Below are 19426 nucleotides of genomic sequence, written 5' to 3' on the forward strand. Positions count from 1 at the left end.
GCTGCACAACCTCTCTGGGCCGTGAGGGTCAGTGCTCACCTGAGCTTGCTCCAGTTTATCAGTGTCCTTCTTGCATCAAGGGCAGGCTGCAGAACTGGATGCAGTATTTCAGGAAGGGTCTGATGACTTTAATAAAGCAGTATGATCCCTCCCCTCTGTCTGCTGGCCCTGTTCCTGCTAATAAAGTCTGGAATGCTGTTTACCATCTCTCTGCCTGAACATGCTGCTGACTCATGCTCAATTTGCTGCCCTTCCAGCCAGGCAGTACCCAGCCTATGCCATTGCAAGAGTTTCTCCCTTCCTAAATACAGGACTTTGTATCTGTCCTTGCTGAATTTCATGAGCTCCCTGTCAGTTCATGCCTCTAGCCTGTCCAACTCTCCCTGAGTGGCAGCCTTGTCCTGGGCTTAAGCTGCACCAAGGGAAATATAGATTGGATATTAGGGAAAAGTTTTTTATGGAAAGAGTGATAAAGTTCTGGACTGGCCTGCCTGGGGAGATGGTGGAGTCACCATCCCTGGATGTGTTCAAAAAAAGACTGGATGTGGTACTGAGTGCCATAGTCTAGTTGAGGTGTTAGGCTGGGTTGGCCTCAATGATCTTGAAGGTGTCATCCAAAGCAGGGATTCTGAGCATATCAACTGATCTCCCCTAATCTGAGGCCATCTGCAAACTGGATGGTTGTGCATTCCATTGCCTCCTCCAGGTCTTTGATAAAGATCCTATTGTGTAATTCTGTGTGAACATCCTTGAGGGTGGTTTTCCGAGGCTGTTATGCCACTTTGCTCTGAGGACAGTTCCTTCCACCAGAGAGGGAGTAGATTCAGCTGAAAGGCAGCAGTTGACACAGTTACCCTCAATAAGCCAGAGAAATGCTATGGGAAATATTTCTGTGCAAAACCAAAAACTTCCAGTGCAAATGAAAAAAGTCCAAATCTTGAATTAATGTTTCATTTAATATATTGTGTTACTGTATCAGTTGTATCAGTCTTTTTTTGGTTTTTTTCCCCCAGAAAGAGTAGTTGTGCCTGAAGAAAAAGGAAGTTGAAAAGGCCAGCAAAGTTTCTGCTGAGATAGGTAGCAGTGCTGAGTTAATGGTTGAACTTGACCTTAAAGGGTTTCTCCAACCTAAACAATTCAGTGATTCCATATCCAGCACCTTCCTCTTCCTACTTCTGCACCAGTCACCTTCAGGGGAAGGGAACCTGCTTCAGCCACTCATCAATTTTATGCCTGTTGGTTTCCCTCAAATAGCTTGTCCTGTTTCCTGAGACCTTATGTCAATCCTTAATGTTTTTATTTATATCCAAAAAGAGACAGAAAGCATCAGAGCCCTTCAGTTAAAATGCTTGCAAACATAAAGGCAGTCCTACCTACTAATGTAAGATGCTTATGAATGATGTTCTTCACTGGAAATGGAAAAGATCATGAAATGATTGAATAAATTTGGCTTAAAATTTTCTGTGTCAAAGTTCCACTGTTGCTCACAGGGTCATAAGCAACTGCCATTTTTAAATATGGGAGCTGGACTTCTAGATCACAATTTAAATACCTCTGAAAATTGGATTCTGGAGCGTGAATCTTGTTATTTCTAAGAGAAATAGAATGCCTGACAGATCTTTTAGCACATTTACACAGTTAGGGTCCATGTTGTATAATCAGCTGTCTGAATGGCTTGAGACACTTGATACGTGCACTGGGGCAGAGGCTGAGTTGCAATCCTTAATCTGATCATGTTTCATCTCTGAGCTGCATATCTGACAGTGTAGGCATAGCTTCTGGTTAGCCTGACAATCAAAAATAAGGAGCTGGAGTGTGACTTCTCAGAACATGCTGGGAATGTGTATGCCCCAAAACCATTGATTTTCAGTTGGAGTGGACACTTGGCCTACTTAAAGCTTTCAGAAATTCCCAATCAAGACAAATAACTGGAAGCAGGCATTTGTTATGCTCTCAGTGTAGAGGGACTGGTGTTAGTAAGTGGCAGGGAGAATAATTGCATGGGAAGGAAAATGTACTTCAGGCTGATGATACTTGTGCTTCTTGCCCAGCTGCAAGGCTGTGATTCTGGAACAAGAGAATATGGAAAGGAAGAAGGAGGTTCCCTTCAACTTATTGCAGCTGTACAAGTTAAGGAGACACACTAAAATAAACAAAAAAAAAAAACCAAAAAAAAACAAACCAAAAACCTCTGCACAAACCAAAAGAGAAAATGCTTTAAGAGCAGCTGGTAAATTGAGACAAAAATGTCATTGCCTCAACTCATAATGAAATATAGTGCTGTGAAAATGCTGCTTCCTCATCTGGAAGTAACAAACCGTTTCACCTGGTGTCATTTTATCTGATCTGACATGGAGACGTGAAGTCCCCCAGAGCATCTTACAAATTTAGAAGGGAGTTTGTAGACAAAAATTCTCCTGTCAGTCAAGATCATGTAATCACAGCTTCTTCCTGATGGACAAAACATTTGTATTAGATATCCCATTTACATTTAACAAATCAACTAAACTGGGATAGAATTTCTGCATTTGTAAGCTATTTTTGCTTTAAACTGAACATTTGAGAGAAGGGCAGAAAGGTTGCACTGGCGTCAATATTATGCAAAGTGAGGGCAGTGGTGATCACCAGGGAGCTGAACCAGGGCTGGGAGCTGCTGCATTCTCCTGGGAAGGACCTGGTGACAGAAGCTTCATCTGGAGGGGCTGGCACACGCCTGCACTTTCCAGGTGCTGTTTACCTGCTCCTTAGGCAATGGTGGACCAGAGTGCTGTGAACAGGTGCTGCAAAAGCAGCTTGATTTGAGGAGCTGGGAGGATGCAGGGCTTCCAGAGCACTGCCTGGGCTTCTCATCATAGTTGCTCTTCCCAGTTTGTGCAGCATTTTGAGTCTCTGCTTTCAGTTCTGCTGGAAGCTGCTTCTGGCTGCTCTGGGAATGGCTGAATCCTGCTTTGGGACGGTGAAGCTGCTGGGGAGCAGCAGTGTCAGCCTTGTCCCAGCTGTTAGCAGAGCAGACACACAGACACACAGTATCTCTGCTCTCACTTGCCTGCAGTGGTGGTGAGGGGTTGCAGGGGTGGCCTCAGCACCCCAGAGGGCAGGTTCCCTCTCACAGACTGGTGCCAAAGCCCTTTGCCTGTTGGAGGCCTTGACTTGGGTGGCACATCAAGGGGAGCTACTGCTGGTCTGTGTGGGGCTGCAGAGCTCCAGGGGCCTCTCCTGGGGACCCACACACTGACTTGCCTGGGGAAGGAGCTGCTGGGGGGCAGTGCTGCCACTGAGGGGGACCTGGGCAGGCTGAAGAAATGAACTGGCAGGAATCTTACAAGAATATTCGCTAAAGCATGTGTAAGGTTTTTCCAGTGGGATGGAACAACCTTGTGTAAAACGATGGGCTGGGGTGAAATGCCTGGGAGGCAGTGGTACAGAAAGGGATCTGAGGGGCCTGGAGAACTGCATTTTGCATGACAACCAGCAGGGAGCCCTTATAGCAAGGAAAGTCACCTGTTTCCCTCAGCTGCATGGGCAAAAGCTTAGCCAGCAGGTCAGGGGAAGGTCCTTGCCTTCTGCTTGGTATTTGTGAGACTAACTGTGGAGCACTATGTCCAGTTTTGGGCTGGACAAGAAGGATGTCAGCTTATGGACACCAAATGAGCTGGCCAGGGGACTGTAGCAATGGCATTCAACAGAAGGCTGAGAGAGCTGAATCAGCTGAGGGTCAGAAATGGCAAGAGACCACCTCAGTATTGACAACAAGTACCTGAGTGAAGGGTGTAGAGGAGATAGAGTTAGATTTGTCTTGGAGGTATGATAAGAGGCAGTAGACACATGATATATAAGAGTATATGTGATATATAAAAGTTTATGATAAGAGGCAGTAGACACAGGGTAAAATATGGAAAAGTCTGATTAGATGTTACAAAATATATTTTTACCATGGTGGTGATGAGGTACAGGAACTGGTTTCCAGAAGAGGTTGTGGGCATGTTCAAGACCCAAGCTGACACACCTCTGAGCAAAATGATCCAATTATACTTGCTTTGAGCTGAAGGCTGGACTAGGCACCTAATTATTTTAATATTCTGTAATCTCATATTTTTATGGAAAAGATGGAATTTCTCTTTGTAATAGTAATAAATAGTAATAGTAACAACAATAATAATAATAATGATGATATTTCCTGAGGTCTGTATTAAGTAGACCCACACCAGGAAATTTCTTATTTATAAAAATATTTTCTTTCTGGAAAAATTACTCATTTACTGATATAGTCATTCAACAAACTGAGCACCAAAACACAGTTAAGATATAAATTTGTATAGCTTTGTTCAGACTGGAAATTCAGAAAGACCTGTTTAGCTGCTTTAAAGCACATGCATTTCACTTGGTCACATGAATTTCACCGTAAGAAGCAAGGACTTTTAGATGTTGCACTATCATATAGTATTATGCCTAACTCTTGTTGAGTAACTGCTCTAATAATGTCAGGTTTAAGTCCTACTAGGAGGATTTAGTCTTAGGGGTTTTTTAACTTTTATCTTGTGTTTCTTAGCGTTTGCATACTTTTGCTAGCTTATTTTTTTCTGTAAAATTGCCAGGTATTCTCTGAAGTTTCACTGGAAGATGTTTACTATGTATACTTATTTTTCAGGATATTAAAATCAAGGTTCTGAGTTTCTTGATTTAAAAATATCTCTTTTTCTTCTCATCCAGGTCAATATAAGCAGCCTGTGCAGAGCACTGCATTCATAAATGTGAAACCGGGTGAGCCCGCACCATCATGTTTGGCACTAAGAGGTCAGTTTCCACCATTTTTGTTGTGCTTTTCATCTCCAAAAAAACCAAAATAGTATGGCTGTTGTGACTAATCTGAAATTTTTTACATTTTCTAAAAATATTGTTGTACAAAACACATCAGCTAGATATGTTACTTTTTCTATTATAATGGTAAGGTTTTATTTGCTGTAAAGCTCTGGTCTGCTTTGTCAGGTACGTGCCATGCAGGCCAGTTAGCGTCAATGGCAAAGAGAATCCCCAAGGCAAGAATGCCAAATGTATAATGTGTAAGAATACCACTGTAGTAGTGCTGGAGGACATCCCTCCTGCTTTCTAGTATGGAAAATACCATCAGGACAGCAAAGCACAAGTCTGAGATAGGTTCTTTTCTGTCATTTTAAGGAGTCTGTACTGATATGAGGTAGTGTCCATCTATTACTGTCTTTGATTTAATGTCATAAATGTCTCCAAAAATCAACAGTTTTGTGTCCATGCGTCTTTGATAAGCACCAGGTAACCTGTATCTGTCCTCAGCCAGTGTGCCCCTGCTCCCCCCAGCTCCTGCAGCCACAGGAGCCTCATGGCACCCGGTCAGGGTATCAGCTACTGCACCTCTGGGTCTCCTGCAGGGCAGTGAGATTTCCCTGTGTAACAGAGGTACTATAGACCATTCCCCTCATTGAGAACTCCCTGGGTTTTGTGCTACTTGGCAGCTTTTGGGTTTTTAGTAGAGGCTAGTCAAAGGCTTCAGCACTTGTGCCCCAGTTGCATGGCGGCCTAGTGAAATGCTTGCCCTATGCAGCAGCAGAGCTCCTTTAGAAACACCTCACTCTTCTGAACTGTTGAGAAGGGGGAGGCTGCGTTGCCCTTAAGAGGCACATTTGAAGAAGAATCTTGCATGTCTGCAGGAGCGAGAGGTGGCAAATGATAAGAAAAATCTGCTTGGATTTCTGAAGCTCCTGCTTGGGTTGCAGGAGGTTTCAGCGTGAGCTGCAGCCCTGTTGGGGTCAGGGCGCTGCCCGGGGCTCCCCAGCTCCTGCGCTCCCACTCACAAGGCCAAGAATTCACCTTTGTGCTGGCTGAAGGGGGACTGGCAGCCAGCTCCAGACTGCTACCTTGTATACAAGATGCATATGTAATACATTTTTAGGGTATCTTTCCAGTAAAATGAAACTTTGTATTTTTAGATAAGGATAGAATCCGTTGTTTTGTCAGTGTGATGGGTATGAGAAAACTGCTGAAGAGGGTACGGTAACAGTCAAAAAACTTCCCATTTGAGGATTTCTGCTTTTAATTAATTGTCTTTGCAGAATATTAGCACTCAAGTAAATCAAAGACATTCTACTAAGTGACATAATTTATTATATTACATTATATTTAGGTGGGTTAGTTATTTTTTCCAGTGTGTACTTTAATCCCTTATGAACTCTCTATGGCCTGACCTAAACAATTTTTCCCTCCTAGGATCACCTCTTTATCTTTTCTTAGTGTTATAATGCAATGGCCAAAATAAGAGTTGTTTGGTAGGCTTGACATTTTATTTTTTTATCTTTTTCCTCACAAATTTAATCTTGATTACTATGCAAATGAAAATTCCTCACAAAGAATATTACAAACAATGTGAAATTCTCTTCCATATCTACAAACAAGGTTTTCTGAAAAAAAAGTGCATTTGCTTTTGAAACAAAAGCTCCTTGTTTCTCTGCTGTACCATGTTCTGCTATGTCTCACTTTATGCAGATTCTCACTTTTATGCAGTTCTGAAACACTTGCAATAAATAAAAGGAGGAAAAGAGTCGCAGTAGACCTCCATAACAGTAGCCTTCTATGTGTAGACTAGGACATTGCAATTACAAGTATTCTTGAGATTGGTAACATGTTTTAGTTAGGCAGTGATTGAGTACTTGTCAGATGTTCTGTTCTAAATGTTGCAGTACGTTTTGAATTCAATTTTCATAGAGGACTATTTATTGTGATCAAGAAAATCTTGAGGTTCTATTGATTATTTTTAAAGGCTGTAAAGGCCTATAAATTAACTGCCTCAGTTGAGAGTTTTTGAAATCTTGGTTTGATACATTAGTTCTTTTCCTAAAGAGAAATATTGTATTCATTTGGAGGTATAATGAAGAACAAATGTATTTTTCTGGAGGAAAGGATAACATAAGATTTATTTTCTTGCAAAATTTGGTTTTAATTCATTCTAATAGTACATTACTAATTATAATCTCCATGACACTTTTCATGAAATTGCATAACTTTGACTCAAAAATAGAGTTATCTCCTGTCACCAGATCTATGGAAGTTGTCAGGTGTATATAGTATCTCAACTGCTTTTTCATCAACAATTTTCTCTTAATTTTGCATATAAAGTTAATTTTTAGGGGATAATCACTGTTGGATGGGCTGGTAAAAGTGACTCTCCAATCACAATAGCTTTGAAAAATTTTGTATGTGAGGCAGATATTTCTCAGCCGCTTTATAAGAGACTGTTGCTAATGGGAACTGACAAAGCTAACAAAGAGGTGAATTCCTCTTAATTTCAGTTTAATTTGAGAGCTGATCCCATGATTTTAAATGCTGAACTGTTGTTCTCTGTGTTGTTGTTGTGTTCTCCTCTCACCCATTGCTCTATCGTGCTATTTTTTTCTCCAATTAATTTAATCTGCAATAAACACCAGCATTGAAATAGCAGAGGTCAGTACATATTCCAATGAGTTCCTGTGTGTTGTATTATTCATGTTTTATACTCACTGCCATCTTTCAAGAGCAATTGCTGATACCATTCTCCTCAAGTGGAACACAAAATATTTAAATAACTTTAGGGAAGGGATTTTTACTTTATGGGAACCAGCCTTATGTATGGAAGAAGCACAGCAAAGAGAGGCCCCAAATCAGTGCATCCCCAGGATCTGCAAGGTCGGTCTTGTTGGAACCCTAGATACTAAGAATTTTAAACTTTCTGTGCTGAAAGGCACAGAGCCATGAGAGAACACTGCATTTGACCTAAGACTGTAGAGAAGGCTCCCAAAATTGATTAATAACACTGGGATTATGGGTGTGTAATTAATTAGAAGTGTGATCTTACAGAGTGAAAAACTTAGATTTAAGATTTTACTATGTAGTAATATATGAGAGCCAAGGTAGAAGGTCTGACTGTCTTGCCTACCACTGTTATCATGATGTTTAGGGATGTTGTACTTGCAGGGACCCCTGTGGCAGGGAGGAATGATGAATCTGACTCCATGTTCTCAAAAGGCTAATTTATTATTTTATGATACTTTATTGTATTGAAGAATACTATACTATACTATACTGAAGAATATATATATACTGAAGAATATATATAAGAATGTATATATACTGAAGAATACAGAAAGGATAGTTATACCATGCTAAAAAGATAATACTGAAAACTCATTACTCTTTCCAGAGTACTGACACAGTTTGGCCCTGATTGGCCAATGAGTGAAAACAACTCACACCAGAATCCAGTGAAACAATCACCTGTGGGTAAACAATCGCCAAACACATTCCACATGTGAGCACATCATAGGAGAAGCAAATGAGATAAGAATTGTTTTCCTTTTTCCTGGAGGCTTCTCAGGAGAAAAATCTGGGGTGAAGAGATTTTTCCAGAGAATGTGAATGCCACACAGGGATATTCTTATCTGCAGTTATTAATGTTCTGTAGTTTGGAAACCTCATGTTGTATAGCTCATTTAAACTGTCCATGCAACTGGAGAGTATTTCTCCTGCTTGGCTCACTCAGCTTTCTTTTGCTTCTCTAGCCTAGATTGGAATGCTTCAAAAGATAGCATAAGTGACAAATCCAGCCCTCAGAGCCAAACCATTTGGTCCCTAAATGAGTTTAGCAGATTGAAGGAAGCAATTGTGAGAAGCAGGATGTGAGGAGTACGAGGACATTTGCTGAAGTGTGTGTGTGATAGTGCTCTGTTCCAGGAGCTGCATCCATTTGTTAAGAGCCTTGCACATGGTATATGTTCTAGTTGGTCTTGCAGAGAATACCACATTGGTCCTGTAAGTCCACTAGTCCTGAGGGTCCACTAGTACCTCTAGGTAGTTAGAAATTAGCTGCCACATCCAACTCTGTCTGTTTCCTGCAAGAAGTATGGTGCCTCCTTCTCCTCCTTTGCTTTGAACCTCAGGAAGGTCCATAGGGCTGAGAGAGTGGCTCTTGTGTGCTCTGCTGCCAGCACTTAGGCTGTTGAGGGCCAGTGTTACCAGTGTTTGAGGTTTAACTCAAACAATTTTGGAGAAAGAAAGAAAAAGAAAAAGAAAAAAAAAAGAGGAAAGGACTCTGATTTTTAGGGACCCTGATTGCCCTGATAAGAACTCAACATTTCAACATTTTAACTGTACTCTTTTTTGTGGAGAGCGTTTTATTTACAGGGTGTGATTCCAGCCTGAGGCACTGTGGCCAGTGCAGCTGGTAGCTTCTGCTGGGTGATGATGGCTGGTTTGGTGCTTTCTGATGGCTGGCCAGGTCAGTCTTGGCCAGTGGTCCAAGAGTTTTATAACACAGCATTTGTTTCTGGAGGCAAATTTTTTTCTTTCCAAATTGTACTCCAGTCAGCCATCCTGGAAAGCTGCAGTCAATTTTCTTAGGCCAGGTCTGTCAGCAGCAATTTGAGTCCTGTGATAAATAGAAAACAAACCTCTCTTCCAGTGTCTAATCATATTGCCATGTTTATAAACTTAGATAATAGTTAAGCTGGACAAATAGTATGATTGGTATAGGAGGATGATGAGATTTGGAAAGACACATCAGCTTTTTAGTCACTGACAATTACTGACTTTCTCATATCTAGTTTTGATTAGAAAGTTAAGGAAATAATGTTTATTTATGTTATAAACTCCTGATATGAATAGACTGTAGTGTTTTCAAGATTATTTTCAAGATAATATAAGCCTAATTTCTTCTTTTCTTATAGTTACAGGGAGACTGTGTTCACACAGGGTTTCTAAACTTCATGGTTTTAATTGCATTAGACCTGAACTATTGCTATCTTTGTCCTGATACCTGCCCTGCCAGATTCTGAAGCATGGCAAATGGATGCCCACAAAGCCCTGTCCATTACTGAGCACTAGGACCATATGCCAAAGTTTTTTCTTTGGGATTTGCAAGTGTACAAAAATAATTATCTGGTTTCACCCTAATTCTGGTGCTCACCATCCCCTTTCTTTTGCTTTTAAATTGGAAGTGACACTCTGAATGAAGCTATACCATATTTTGTGAATGTATTCTCTGTTACAGAATTAACTATTTTATTGCTGAGCTCTGTTATGGTAGTGAACTGCCAAATAATATCTATTGGCATGGACTCTTTTTAAGTTCATTACCAAAATATGAATGCACTGTTTCATTGCTTAGGGATCTGGAGGCTGACTAATGTGAAATGATAAGGCAGCTGTGACACTCGGATTTTATTCAACCAGAACAGATGCAGTCTAGAATACAGATGTACATGGGCAGCACAGAGTGTAACAAACACAGACAGGGGTACAGAGTGGGGAACAGAGCAGAACTTGACACCATGTAAGCAGTAGCCAAAACACTGATGTGTTACCAACAGTCTTTTAATCACAAATTCAAAACACACCACCATATGGTCTGCTGTGAAGAAAATTAACTGCATCCCAGCCCAACCCAGTGCAATGCAAAAACCCCAATCAGTGTTCATATGGTGAAGCTTAAGCTCCAATAGAATGATTGTATGTCTAATAAAAGATAGAAAATACATATTTTTAGTTTTACAATCCATCCAATAAAAATATGACTTCCTACACACACTAATAAAGTCACAAAATTTTTACACAATCATGAACAGGTTTAAAAAATTTCTTGAAGCAACTGCATCCCTAATTAGAAAAAGTGAATGAAATCCTGAATATATTGGATGTTTTAAGAAATGAAAGTATAAAATAAATTTAAGTCTGTTTAAACTTTTCTAAATGGTTAATGTGTTCTCAATTTTATTTTTACAGAATTCTATTTCACAGTAAGGCTCTACTTTGTCTTATGTAGAGCCTTTTAAAGGCATTTACATGAGCTAACTAAATAATTTGGTATGTATATTTTGTTAAAGTCATCTCTATTTCTACAACAACTTCATGCTGTAGGTCCAATATTCAGAAGTATTTAATTATCCTAATTGTGTTTATTTGCTATATCTTGGAATTTCTGTAGAAGTGTCTGATCATTGCCTGTAGATTATTTAATTATAGGATTACACTTGCACTTCAGCTATAACCTTTAATACCACAAGTTTCTTCTTCAAATGGAAGAAGATTTCAAAGGCTGGCGCTTGAAAATACAAAAAGAATCTTACATCTTAGTGACAGGATTGGGGTTTTTTTGTTTTCTTTGCAGTGGAATGAAAAGTGTTTATTTGTTTCTCAGTTGATCTCAGACAATAAATGTGTGAGCAAAACTGCAGACACCTTTCTTATTGTGGTTCCAGATCCCTTATGCTTCAGAAGATTCAGGAGGCAGAGAATTTCTGAGCAAGGCCTTAAGATATACTGTGTACATGGCTTGGCTTTTTACTTTACAGGGATGTGTTTCCTGTTATACCCTGTTCAGGTTCCTGCAGAAGGGAAAACTGCTGCATTTCCATAATCAGTGGAATTCTTTTTGCTTCTATTCTAGAAGTCAGGATTTCACATGAATTTTCTAATAATGGTCTTTAGCAAGAGTATGCAGGATGAGGAAAATGTTTTGTTTTTTTTTTTTAAAAACTGCATTTACAGGAAAAATATGCCAAGATATAAACTGAAGGTCAGTCTTGCTGAATGATGAATTCAGTTGAAGGCACTCATGCCCCAATTCAGTCATTTCTGCAGGCACAGGAAAGCATGAAGAAATTTCCCAGGCAAGGATGAACTTTTCCTCATGCTCAGATTTCATACTGAGCTTGGGCCTCAGTGCCCTGCAGATATCTCCTGTTAGTGGTATATATCTAGTCTTAGCAGAGCTGCTCCTGCTAGATTCTGCTGCAAAAATAGCTTAGTAACATTTCTCTGATTGTTAGGAAATGAAATCTGTAGATTAGAGAATTATCATTGCTGCTACATGTGAAACTTACTCTTAATTTGAAACCACTCTTGTTTAATTCCAGCTTCAATGTGAAAAGCACCCATGTGACAATCAGCACTTAACAGAGCTAAGTGGCATCATCCAACTTCTGCTGCATTTTCATATGGAAGAATGGCTATACTGGTGGTCAAAAATACATTTTCTCTCAGGGTTAGCTTGCCAGATGCATCTCTGAAGCCTTCTGAAGCAGAACTGGTACCATATAATGAAAGCAGTTGCTGTGTCTTACAGACTTTTTCAGATGCTTCTGGCAATTGCATGAATTCTCAGATGTCTCCCTTTTTTTGGATGCTTTTTAAAATCCCTGTTCACAGGGACAACACTGTATCAGACTGAAAGGCTTTTCTCCCTGTTCCTTATTTCTTAACAAAAATCCCAATATCCTGATAAAAACCAGATCTCATTTCACAATGTGCCATGTCTGCATCCTGCTTGTGTATGTACAAAATCCCCAGGTAAAGTTTTCAGCATGGTAAATAATAGATATCTGCACAAGTCCCATGCTTTGTTAATGGGATTTTTTTATGCTGCTTCCTGATACCTTTTCAAACACTCACACTGGTGATGTATTTTATTCTGGTCTTACAGAAGACACTTTGGTAAAGTGTATTCTGATTCTGTATTCAGCAACATGAATCAGTCCTGGGGAACGGGCCCAGCTCACTGTCTGTTTCTGTGCTGTATTGCTGCAGACAGTGGTCATGGGCTGTTGGCTCCTTTTTTATGTGGCCATAAATTGCCTGTTTTGCTGACACTTTAAAGTAAATGAAGGATAGTATCAGCACTGCTGGCTTTCTGGCAGGAAGCCTAAGAGCAACTTGGTATACCTTGTGTGCCTAACTAATGCCACTTCAATGGAAGGTTTTAATTAAGTGCATGTCTGTGTGTGCAGAGAAGAAATCAAAGGCATTTGGTAAAAAGAAAGTGTATCTGCTCCAGAGTCACTGAGGAGAAATTTGGTGGGAACACTAAATGGCTTTCAATTAATTGGAAAATATTTTCTTAAATATTATCAGAAAAGACAAAAAAATCAGTCTGAAGGGAAGACTATAACATTATTCTGTAGATCTAACTCATTTGCCCCATACTTGTAAGATGTCATAGTAGTACAAGTTAGAGGAGTAGAAGTCGTAAAACTAATCTGATATGCTGGATTTTATCAAGCTCCCTAATTGTAGTTATGAGAAGAACACTGGAAACTGGTTTATCTGGGGCCAATATTTTTGATTTGTCCTTTCTGTAGCAGTTTCTAATCTTGCAAACATCCAAAAATTCATTAATACAAGTAAAATTTTTATAGCAAATATTTTATAACCAGGTAGCCATATTAAAACTCTAGCTGTTGAAACTGAACTTATCACATGGGAATTTCATCCCAATTTCCTCATTCTCACAGTTACAGGAAAAAAAGTGCACTCAGCTCTCTTCAGACTGTCTAGAGGGATTGCTCTTTATGAAAAAGAGAAGGTCTAAGGAGCAGAGATAATTCGTTTACCACTAGATATGGTCCATGATTTATTTTGGATAATGTTTGATATATAATTTATTATTCTATTGCATTACAGCAAAGCTCAAAGAGGGCAACCCTTTTTTTTGTAGAAGGCTTGTTACGTCATATTGTATTTGCCTTAATCCCTATAATCTTTTCAAGGCCTCAATACAGAGTGCTTTCCACCCTTTTATCCATCTTTCAACCAAAGTAGAAATCTGCTTCATTGCTCACTAAATGTTTTTCTAGAAGAAATGGAGTTTTCTCAACACCCAGTCTGAAACTCTGCAGCAAACTCTATGAGGAGCTAGAGATGACCACAAAGTCTTAACTTTTGTCCCTGTTTGATCTTCCATCTCTAATGTAACTATGAGTTATTCTTTGCATTAAATAACCACAGTGAAAGAACAACACCTAAGACTTGTCATGGCAAACTCTTTTGCTCCCCTGTATGACATCTTAGTTTAAAATAATGTTCTTCTGTGTACTGTCAGATAAAAGCTTCCCCCATTCGCAAAGCCCGATTTTTTTTGCTTGTTTGTTTGTTTCTTAACATGGACAATGTTATTTTATGAACACAGAATGTCTGATTTCCTAATATTACAGAGATGTGACTCCTGGGACTGGAGTGTTGGAATGGAAGGATACATGCTCTGTAGGAAGGACAGGAAGGGAAGATGAGTAGGGGCATCACCCTTTATGTCAATGACCATGTCCAAGTACAGCTGTACATGGAGCTCTGGGATGGATGAAGAGCTGGCCAATGGCTTATGGGTCAGGACTATAGGCAGGGCAGGGACAGGTGACATTATAAGGTTTGCTACAGGCCACCCAACCAGGAAAACCTAGTGGATGAGGCCCTCTGAGATAGAGAGGAACAGCCTCATATTCTTACAAGCCCTGGCTCTTATGGGGGCCTCCACCACCCTGATATCTTCTGGAGGGAGAACTTAGCAGGGCATAAACAATTTAGGAGGTTCCTGGAAAGCATCCCTTCCTTCTCCAAGGGATAGAGGAGCCAGCAAAGGAGAGCTGCTATGCTGGAACTTGTTCTCACCACATAAGAGAGGCTGGAGGGGAATGTGGAGCCCAAGGGCAGCCTTGTCTCCAGTGACCATGAAATGGTGGAGCTCAATACCCTTTAGGGCAGCAGGGTGAGTGCTCAGCAATCTCACTGCCCTGGACTTCAGGAAAGCAGACCTAGTCCCTCTTGAAGTACTCCTCTTGGTAGAATACCATGGCATAAAGACTCATAGGGAAGAGGAAATAAAGAAAACTGCTTGATATTCAAAGATCACCTTCAAACTCAGTGGAGATGCAGCCTAACAAATAGGATATCAGACAAAAATGTTTGGAGGCTTCTGTGGATGAACAAGAAGCTTCTGGGTAAACTCAAACTCAGAAAAGAGTGTGCAAGCAAGGGCTCTTGTCTTAGGACAGATGCAAAGAAATTGTCTGGGCAATCAGGGGTCAAAAGTGGAAAACTAAAACCCTGATAGAATCAAATCTAGTCAGGAACATCAAGGGCAACAAGTAAAGTTTCTATAGGAATGTGAGTAATAAAAGACAGACTAGGGAAATTGTGGACCCTCTCCAGAAGGAAATGAGAGAGATCTTGTTACCTGGGGTGTGGAGAAGGTTGAGGTATCCATTGCCTCTTTTGCCTTAGTCTTCACCAGCAAGTGCTCCAGCCACAGTGCCCAAGTCACAGAAAGCAAAGGCAGGAACCAGGAGAATGAAGCACCACACACTGGAGGAGGAGATCAGGTTCAAGACTATATAAGGAACATGAAGGTGCACAAGCCCATGGGACTTGATGAGATGCATCCATGGGACCTGAGGGAGTTCTCAGAGAAGTTTCTAAGCCACTGTCCATAATACTTGAGAAGTCATGGCAGTCTGGTGAAGTTCCCACTGACTAGAAGGGGGGAAACAAAACCCCTGGTTTTAAAAAGGAAAAGAAATGGAGACCTGAGGAACTACAGGCCAGTCTGTCTCCCCTCTGTGCCTGACAAGATCATGGAGCAGATCCTCCTAGTAACTGTGCTGAGGCACATGCAAAATAAGGATGTGGCTGGTGATTGGCAACACAGTTTCACTAAGAGCAAATCATGGCTGAAAAATTTGGTGGCCTTCTATGACGGGGTTACAGTGTAGGAGGATAAGGGAAGGGCAATGGATTTCATCTACTGGGACTTGTGCAAAGCATTTGACACTGTCCCACACAGAATCACAGAATAATGAGGTTGGAAGAGACCTCTAAGATCATAGAGTCCAACCTATGCCCTAACACCTCAACTAGAATTTAGCACCAAGTGCCATGTCCAGTCTTGTTTTAAACACATCCAGAGACGGTGATTCTACCACCTCCCTGGGAAGAGCATTCCAGGACTTTATTATTCTTTTGGTGAAAAATTTCTTCCTAATATCCAACCTATACCTTCCCTGACGTAGCCTGAGACTGTGTCCTCTGGTTCTGTCAGTTGCTGCCCAGTGGAAGAGACCGACCCCCACCTGCCCACAGCCTCCCTTCAGGAAGTTGTAGAGAGTGATAAGGTCACCATGACATCCTCTAACATGAAGAGCCATGGATTTGATGGATGCACCACTCAGTGGATAAGGACATGGATGGTTGTTAAACTCAAAAAGTTGCTGTCGAGGGCTGGATATCCATGTGCAGGGCAGTGACAAGTGGCATTTTGCTGGGGTCAGCATTGGACTGCTGCTGTTTAACAGCTTTGTTGAGGACATGGGCAGGGAGATTGAACCTGGCAGGCACCCTTGGCAAGTTTGGCAATCACACCAAGCTGTGTGATGTGGTTGACATACTGGAGGGAAGGGATGCCATCCAGAGGGACATGGACAAGCTTGAAGAGTGGGCCCATTCAAACCTCATGGAGTTCAACAAGGCCAGGTACAAGGTCCTGCACAATGACTGGGGCATCGTCCTGGGCAGAGGATGGATTGAGAGCAGCCCTGAAGAAAAGGACTTGGGGGTGTTGGTGAATCAATAGCTTAGGATGTGCTGACAATGTGTGTTCTCAGCCCAGAAAGCCAAACGTGTCCTGGGCTGCATCAAAAGCAGTGGGGGCAGCAGGGCAATGGAGGAGATTCTGCTCCTCAGCTCTGCTCTTGGGAGATCCCACCTGGAATTCTGTGTCCAGCCCTGGGGTCCCCAACACAAGAGGGAAATGAACCTGTTGGAACAAGTCCAAAGAAAAGAGGCAAAGATGGTCAGAAGGCTGGAACAGCTCTCCTGAGAAGTCAGGCTGAGAGAACTGGGGGCTGTTCAGCCTGGAAAAGAGAAGGCTCCAGAGAGACCTCTTAGGACCTTTCAGCACCTAAAGAGGGGATGTGGAAGAGCTGAAGAGGGGCTTTTCACAAGGACATATGAACAAGGGATAATGTATTTAAACTGCTAGGAGGTAGGTTTAGATTAGATATAAGGAAGAAATTCCTTACTGTGAAGATGTTAAAACCATGGACCAGGTGCCCAGAGAAGTTTTGGGTGCTTGGAAGTGTTCAAGGCCAGGCTGAAGGAACCTTGAGGCACCCTGGTCTAGCAGGAAGTGCCCCTGCCCATGGCACAGATATTGGAACTAGATAACCCTTCCAACCCAAACCTTTCTATAATTCTATTTTAATGTCTTTATTCCTGCTATTGTTGTAAAAATGTGAGTCTGAAGACTGAAGTATGTAAAGCTTCCTTCTTAGCCTGTATACTTCTTTCAAATGTATATAGTAGATGGGGAATCTCCTGGCAAGGGGAGAAGTAAATGCAACAGATGCATAGTAAGAGCAAAAATGCTATGAGAGTAGTTCCAAGAATTGAAGGTGGCATTAAAAGGTTATTTACCTTGTGGCAAATAATTGCATTTTGCCTGACTTTTATTACTGTGAGAGATGAGAAGTATTTTGGCATTTATTATGATAAGTGAGTTGTAAACAGAATGATCTTGTTTCTCTGGGTATTACAGAGCAATATTAGATGCCTCCACAGCTCATGACAAAGACAGGAATCCTTATTAACAACATAGGGAAAATCCAGAAACCAGAAAAATTATGTATCTTAGAGTATTCCAATTAAAGTAATGAATGCTGTGGTCTTAAAACCTTCATAAGATAATGCTTCACATTAAGGTACAGCAGTGGTCCTGTTCAGAGTGCAGGAAGACATGAGGAACATTGCCCTTGCCCAGACACTGGCTTGCACACGGATCCTCAGGCAGTGCACAGGCAGGCTCTGGAATATTTTGCAGCAGCATGTGAATGCTAATACTTTCAGAAAATGCCCGAATCCCATTTTTTTTTAATGGGAAGGTAGTTAAACACTCTAAGAGTCTCTCACAAGATCTGTCCTGGCAGGTTTCTGTCCTGGCAGACAATCAAAACTGGCTGGAGTTCTGAGCAATCTGCTGCAGCTGAGCTGGCTGTGGGTGGGGAGGATCCCAAGAGGCCCCACCAGCCCCAGTGACCTCCTTGCAGGGTTCTTCTTGCAGAAATACCACTACAATAAGAAACCTCTGAGCCCCAGATTTCTGGAAGCAATGAGGCTTTGTCCTACTGTTTGTCCTGCTGATTGCCACTGTCTGTATTGATTTCTGTCTCAGGGCTGGTCTTGGCCACTATCCCAGAGGATGCTGATGCTGGGCATTGGGGTGATCCAGCATGGATGTCCTTGCATGTATTAAGAGGATATTGGGCTAGATTGCGGATAAGGAGTAAGTCTAATGGGGAGGACAGATTAGTTAGGAGAGGAGACAATGCAGCTGCCTGTGATGCAGTCAGGGCAGCCCAGGAAGAGTCCTGACACCAAGATTTTGCATGAAGTTTTGTTTTCTTATCAGTTCCATGATGTAAGGCTGGGGGGGCCCTTCTCTTTGAGGATACTTTGATGATCCTGGGTGCTTTGGTGAGGAGTCTGTTTAGCTGTGCAGCAATGGTAACCATCCAGCCTGCTGTGCTGTGCTGGGGAGAGTGGGAGCTGCCAGAGCCTAGCCTAGCACTGGCACTAACACTGAAAGAACAGGAAAATGAGTTAATTCCAGTTAAACCTGAGTGTGACATTCCCACCCTGAGATAAGGGTTACTATTTCTAGCAGCAAACAACTAGTGGTTTGGCTGACACTAAAAAGGCAGCATTATCTTTGAAAGGGGAGTGTGGCTTTTGCAAATGGAGCAAGACTGGCCTAAGGACAGGCATGCCTACCAAAAGATACTGTTTTATCCAGTAATTTTTATGAAGAGCACTACCAGCAGAAAGAATAACAAGCTGCCCCATATTCTGACTGTGTCTGTAGGAGATCCAGATGCGGCCATGGCTTGTGGCAGGTACCTTTTTCCTCTGCTGTCACAAGGGTCTCTGTGCTGTCAGAAACAGCTCTGTGTTACTTTCACTTTCCAGGCACGTGTGTTTCCTCATGTCAAAACTGCCCTTTGGACCTGCCCCTGTGCAGTAGGAGTGATGCCAGTAGAGATCCAGGACACTTGTACTGAGACATGAGCTGCTGCATGCCTCATCCTTAGTACAATGATTGACTTGCATTGTCTGAATTGGTTCCAGTTCATAAAGCTGACATTTATTTAACATCAGAATTAGCCATCAATGTTCTTAACAGAGTAAGTCCAGTTTTCATGTTTTAATAATTGTGAACAGCATGGAACCCGAGGTAGATTTCTTTCAAGGTAGATTCATTAGGGCAAAAAGAAAGATCATTAGTGGCTGGTAATGGATTGTTTCTTGCAAAGATAAACGCAAATTCAGACGTGCTTTGAACTGTCAGTGTAGGCTTGCTTCAATGACAAAGGGAACAGGTGAGCCGTGGTATCCTGATTATTCTTTTTGCTTTGGTTTTAAAAAAAACCTTTGAAAACCACAAAGTGCTGGAAATATACTGTCCTGTCCACTAATGAGCAGTAGAAGTAATGAGATATCTCAAAACTCCCTCAGTGTCCACATACTTAGCAGATACTTGTGTGAACTTCATCTAAATCTTTTCAAAGTGATGCCTGGCTTTGGTGTCAGGAGAGAAATACTGGAAGTAGTT

At 41.5% G+C, this 19426-nt stretch overlaps 1 protein-coding gene across 6 annotated transcripts in view; it reads left to right on the forward strand.

The window, feature by feature from the left end:
• OXR1 (oxidation resistance 1) overlaps positions 1-19426 on the forward strand; it is a 264948-nt gene that overhangs the window by 28518 nt on the left and 217004 nt on the right. For all 6 annotated transcript variants that reach the window (XM_054276082.1, XM_054276002.1, XM_054275660.1 and 3 more), the window contains one exon: positions 4711-4794. In XM_054276082.1, the coding sequence (XP_054132057.1) occupies positions 4778-4794 (17 nt within the window). In that variant the 5' untranslated portion in view covers positions 4711-4777. Of the gene's footprint in view, positions 1-4710; positions 4795-19426 lie in introns of those variants that run through there.

This window comes from Melozone crissalis, unplaced genomic scaffold (assembly GCF_028551555.1).
Source record: "Melozone crissalis strain CALT ecotype California unplaced genomic scaffold, PUWL_Pcris_2 ptg000002l_1, whole genome shotgun sequence".
Taxonomy (NCBI): Eukaryota; Metazoa; Chordata; class Aves; order Passeriformes; family Passerellidae; genus Melozone; species Melozone crissalis.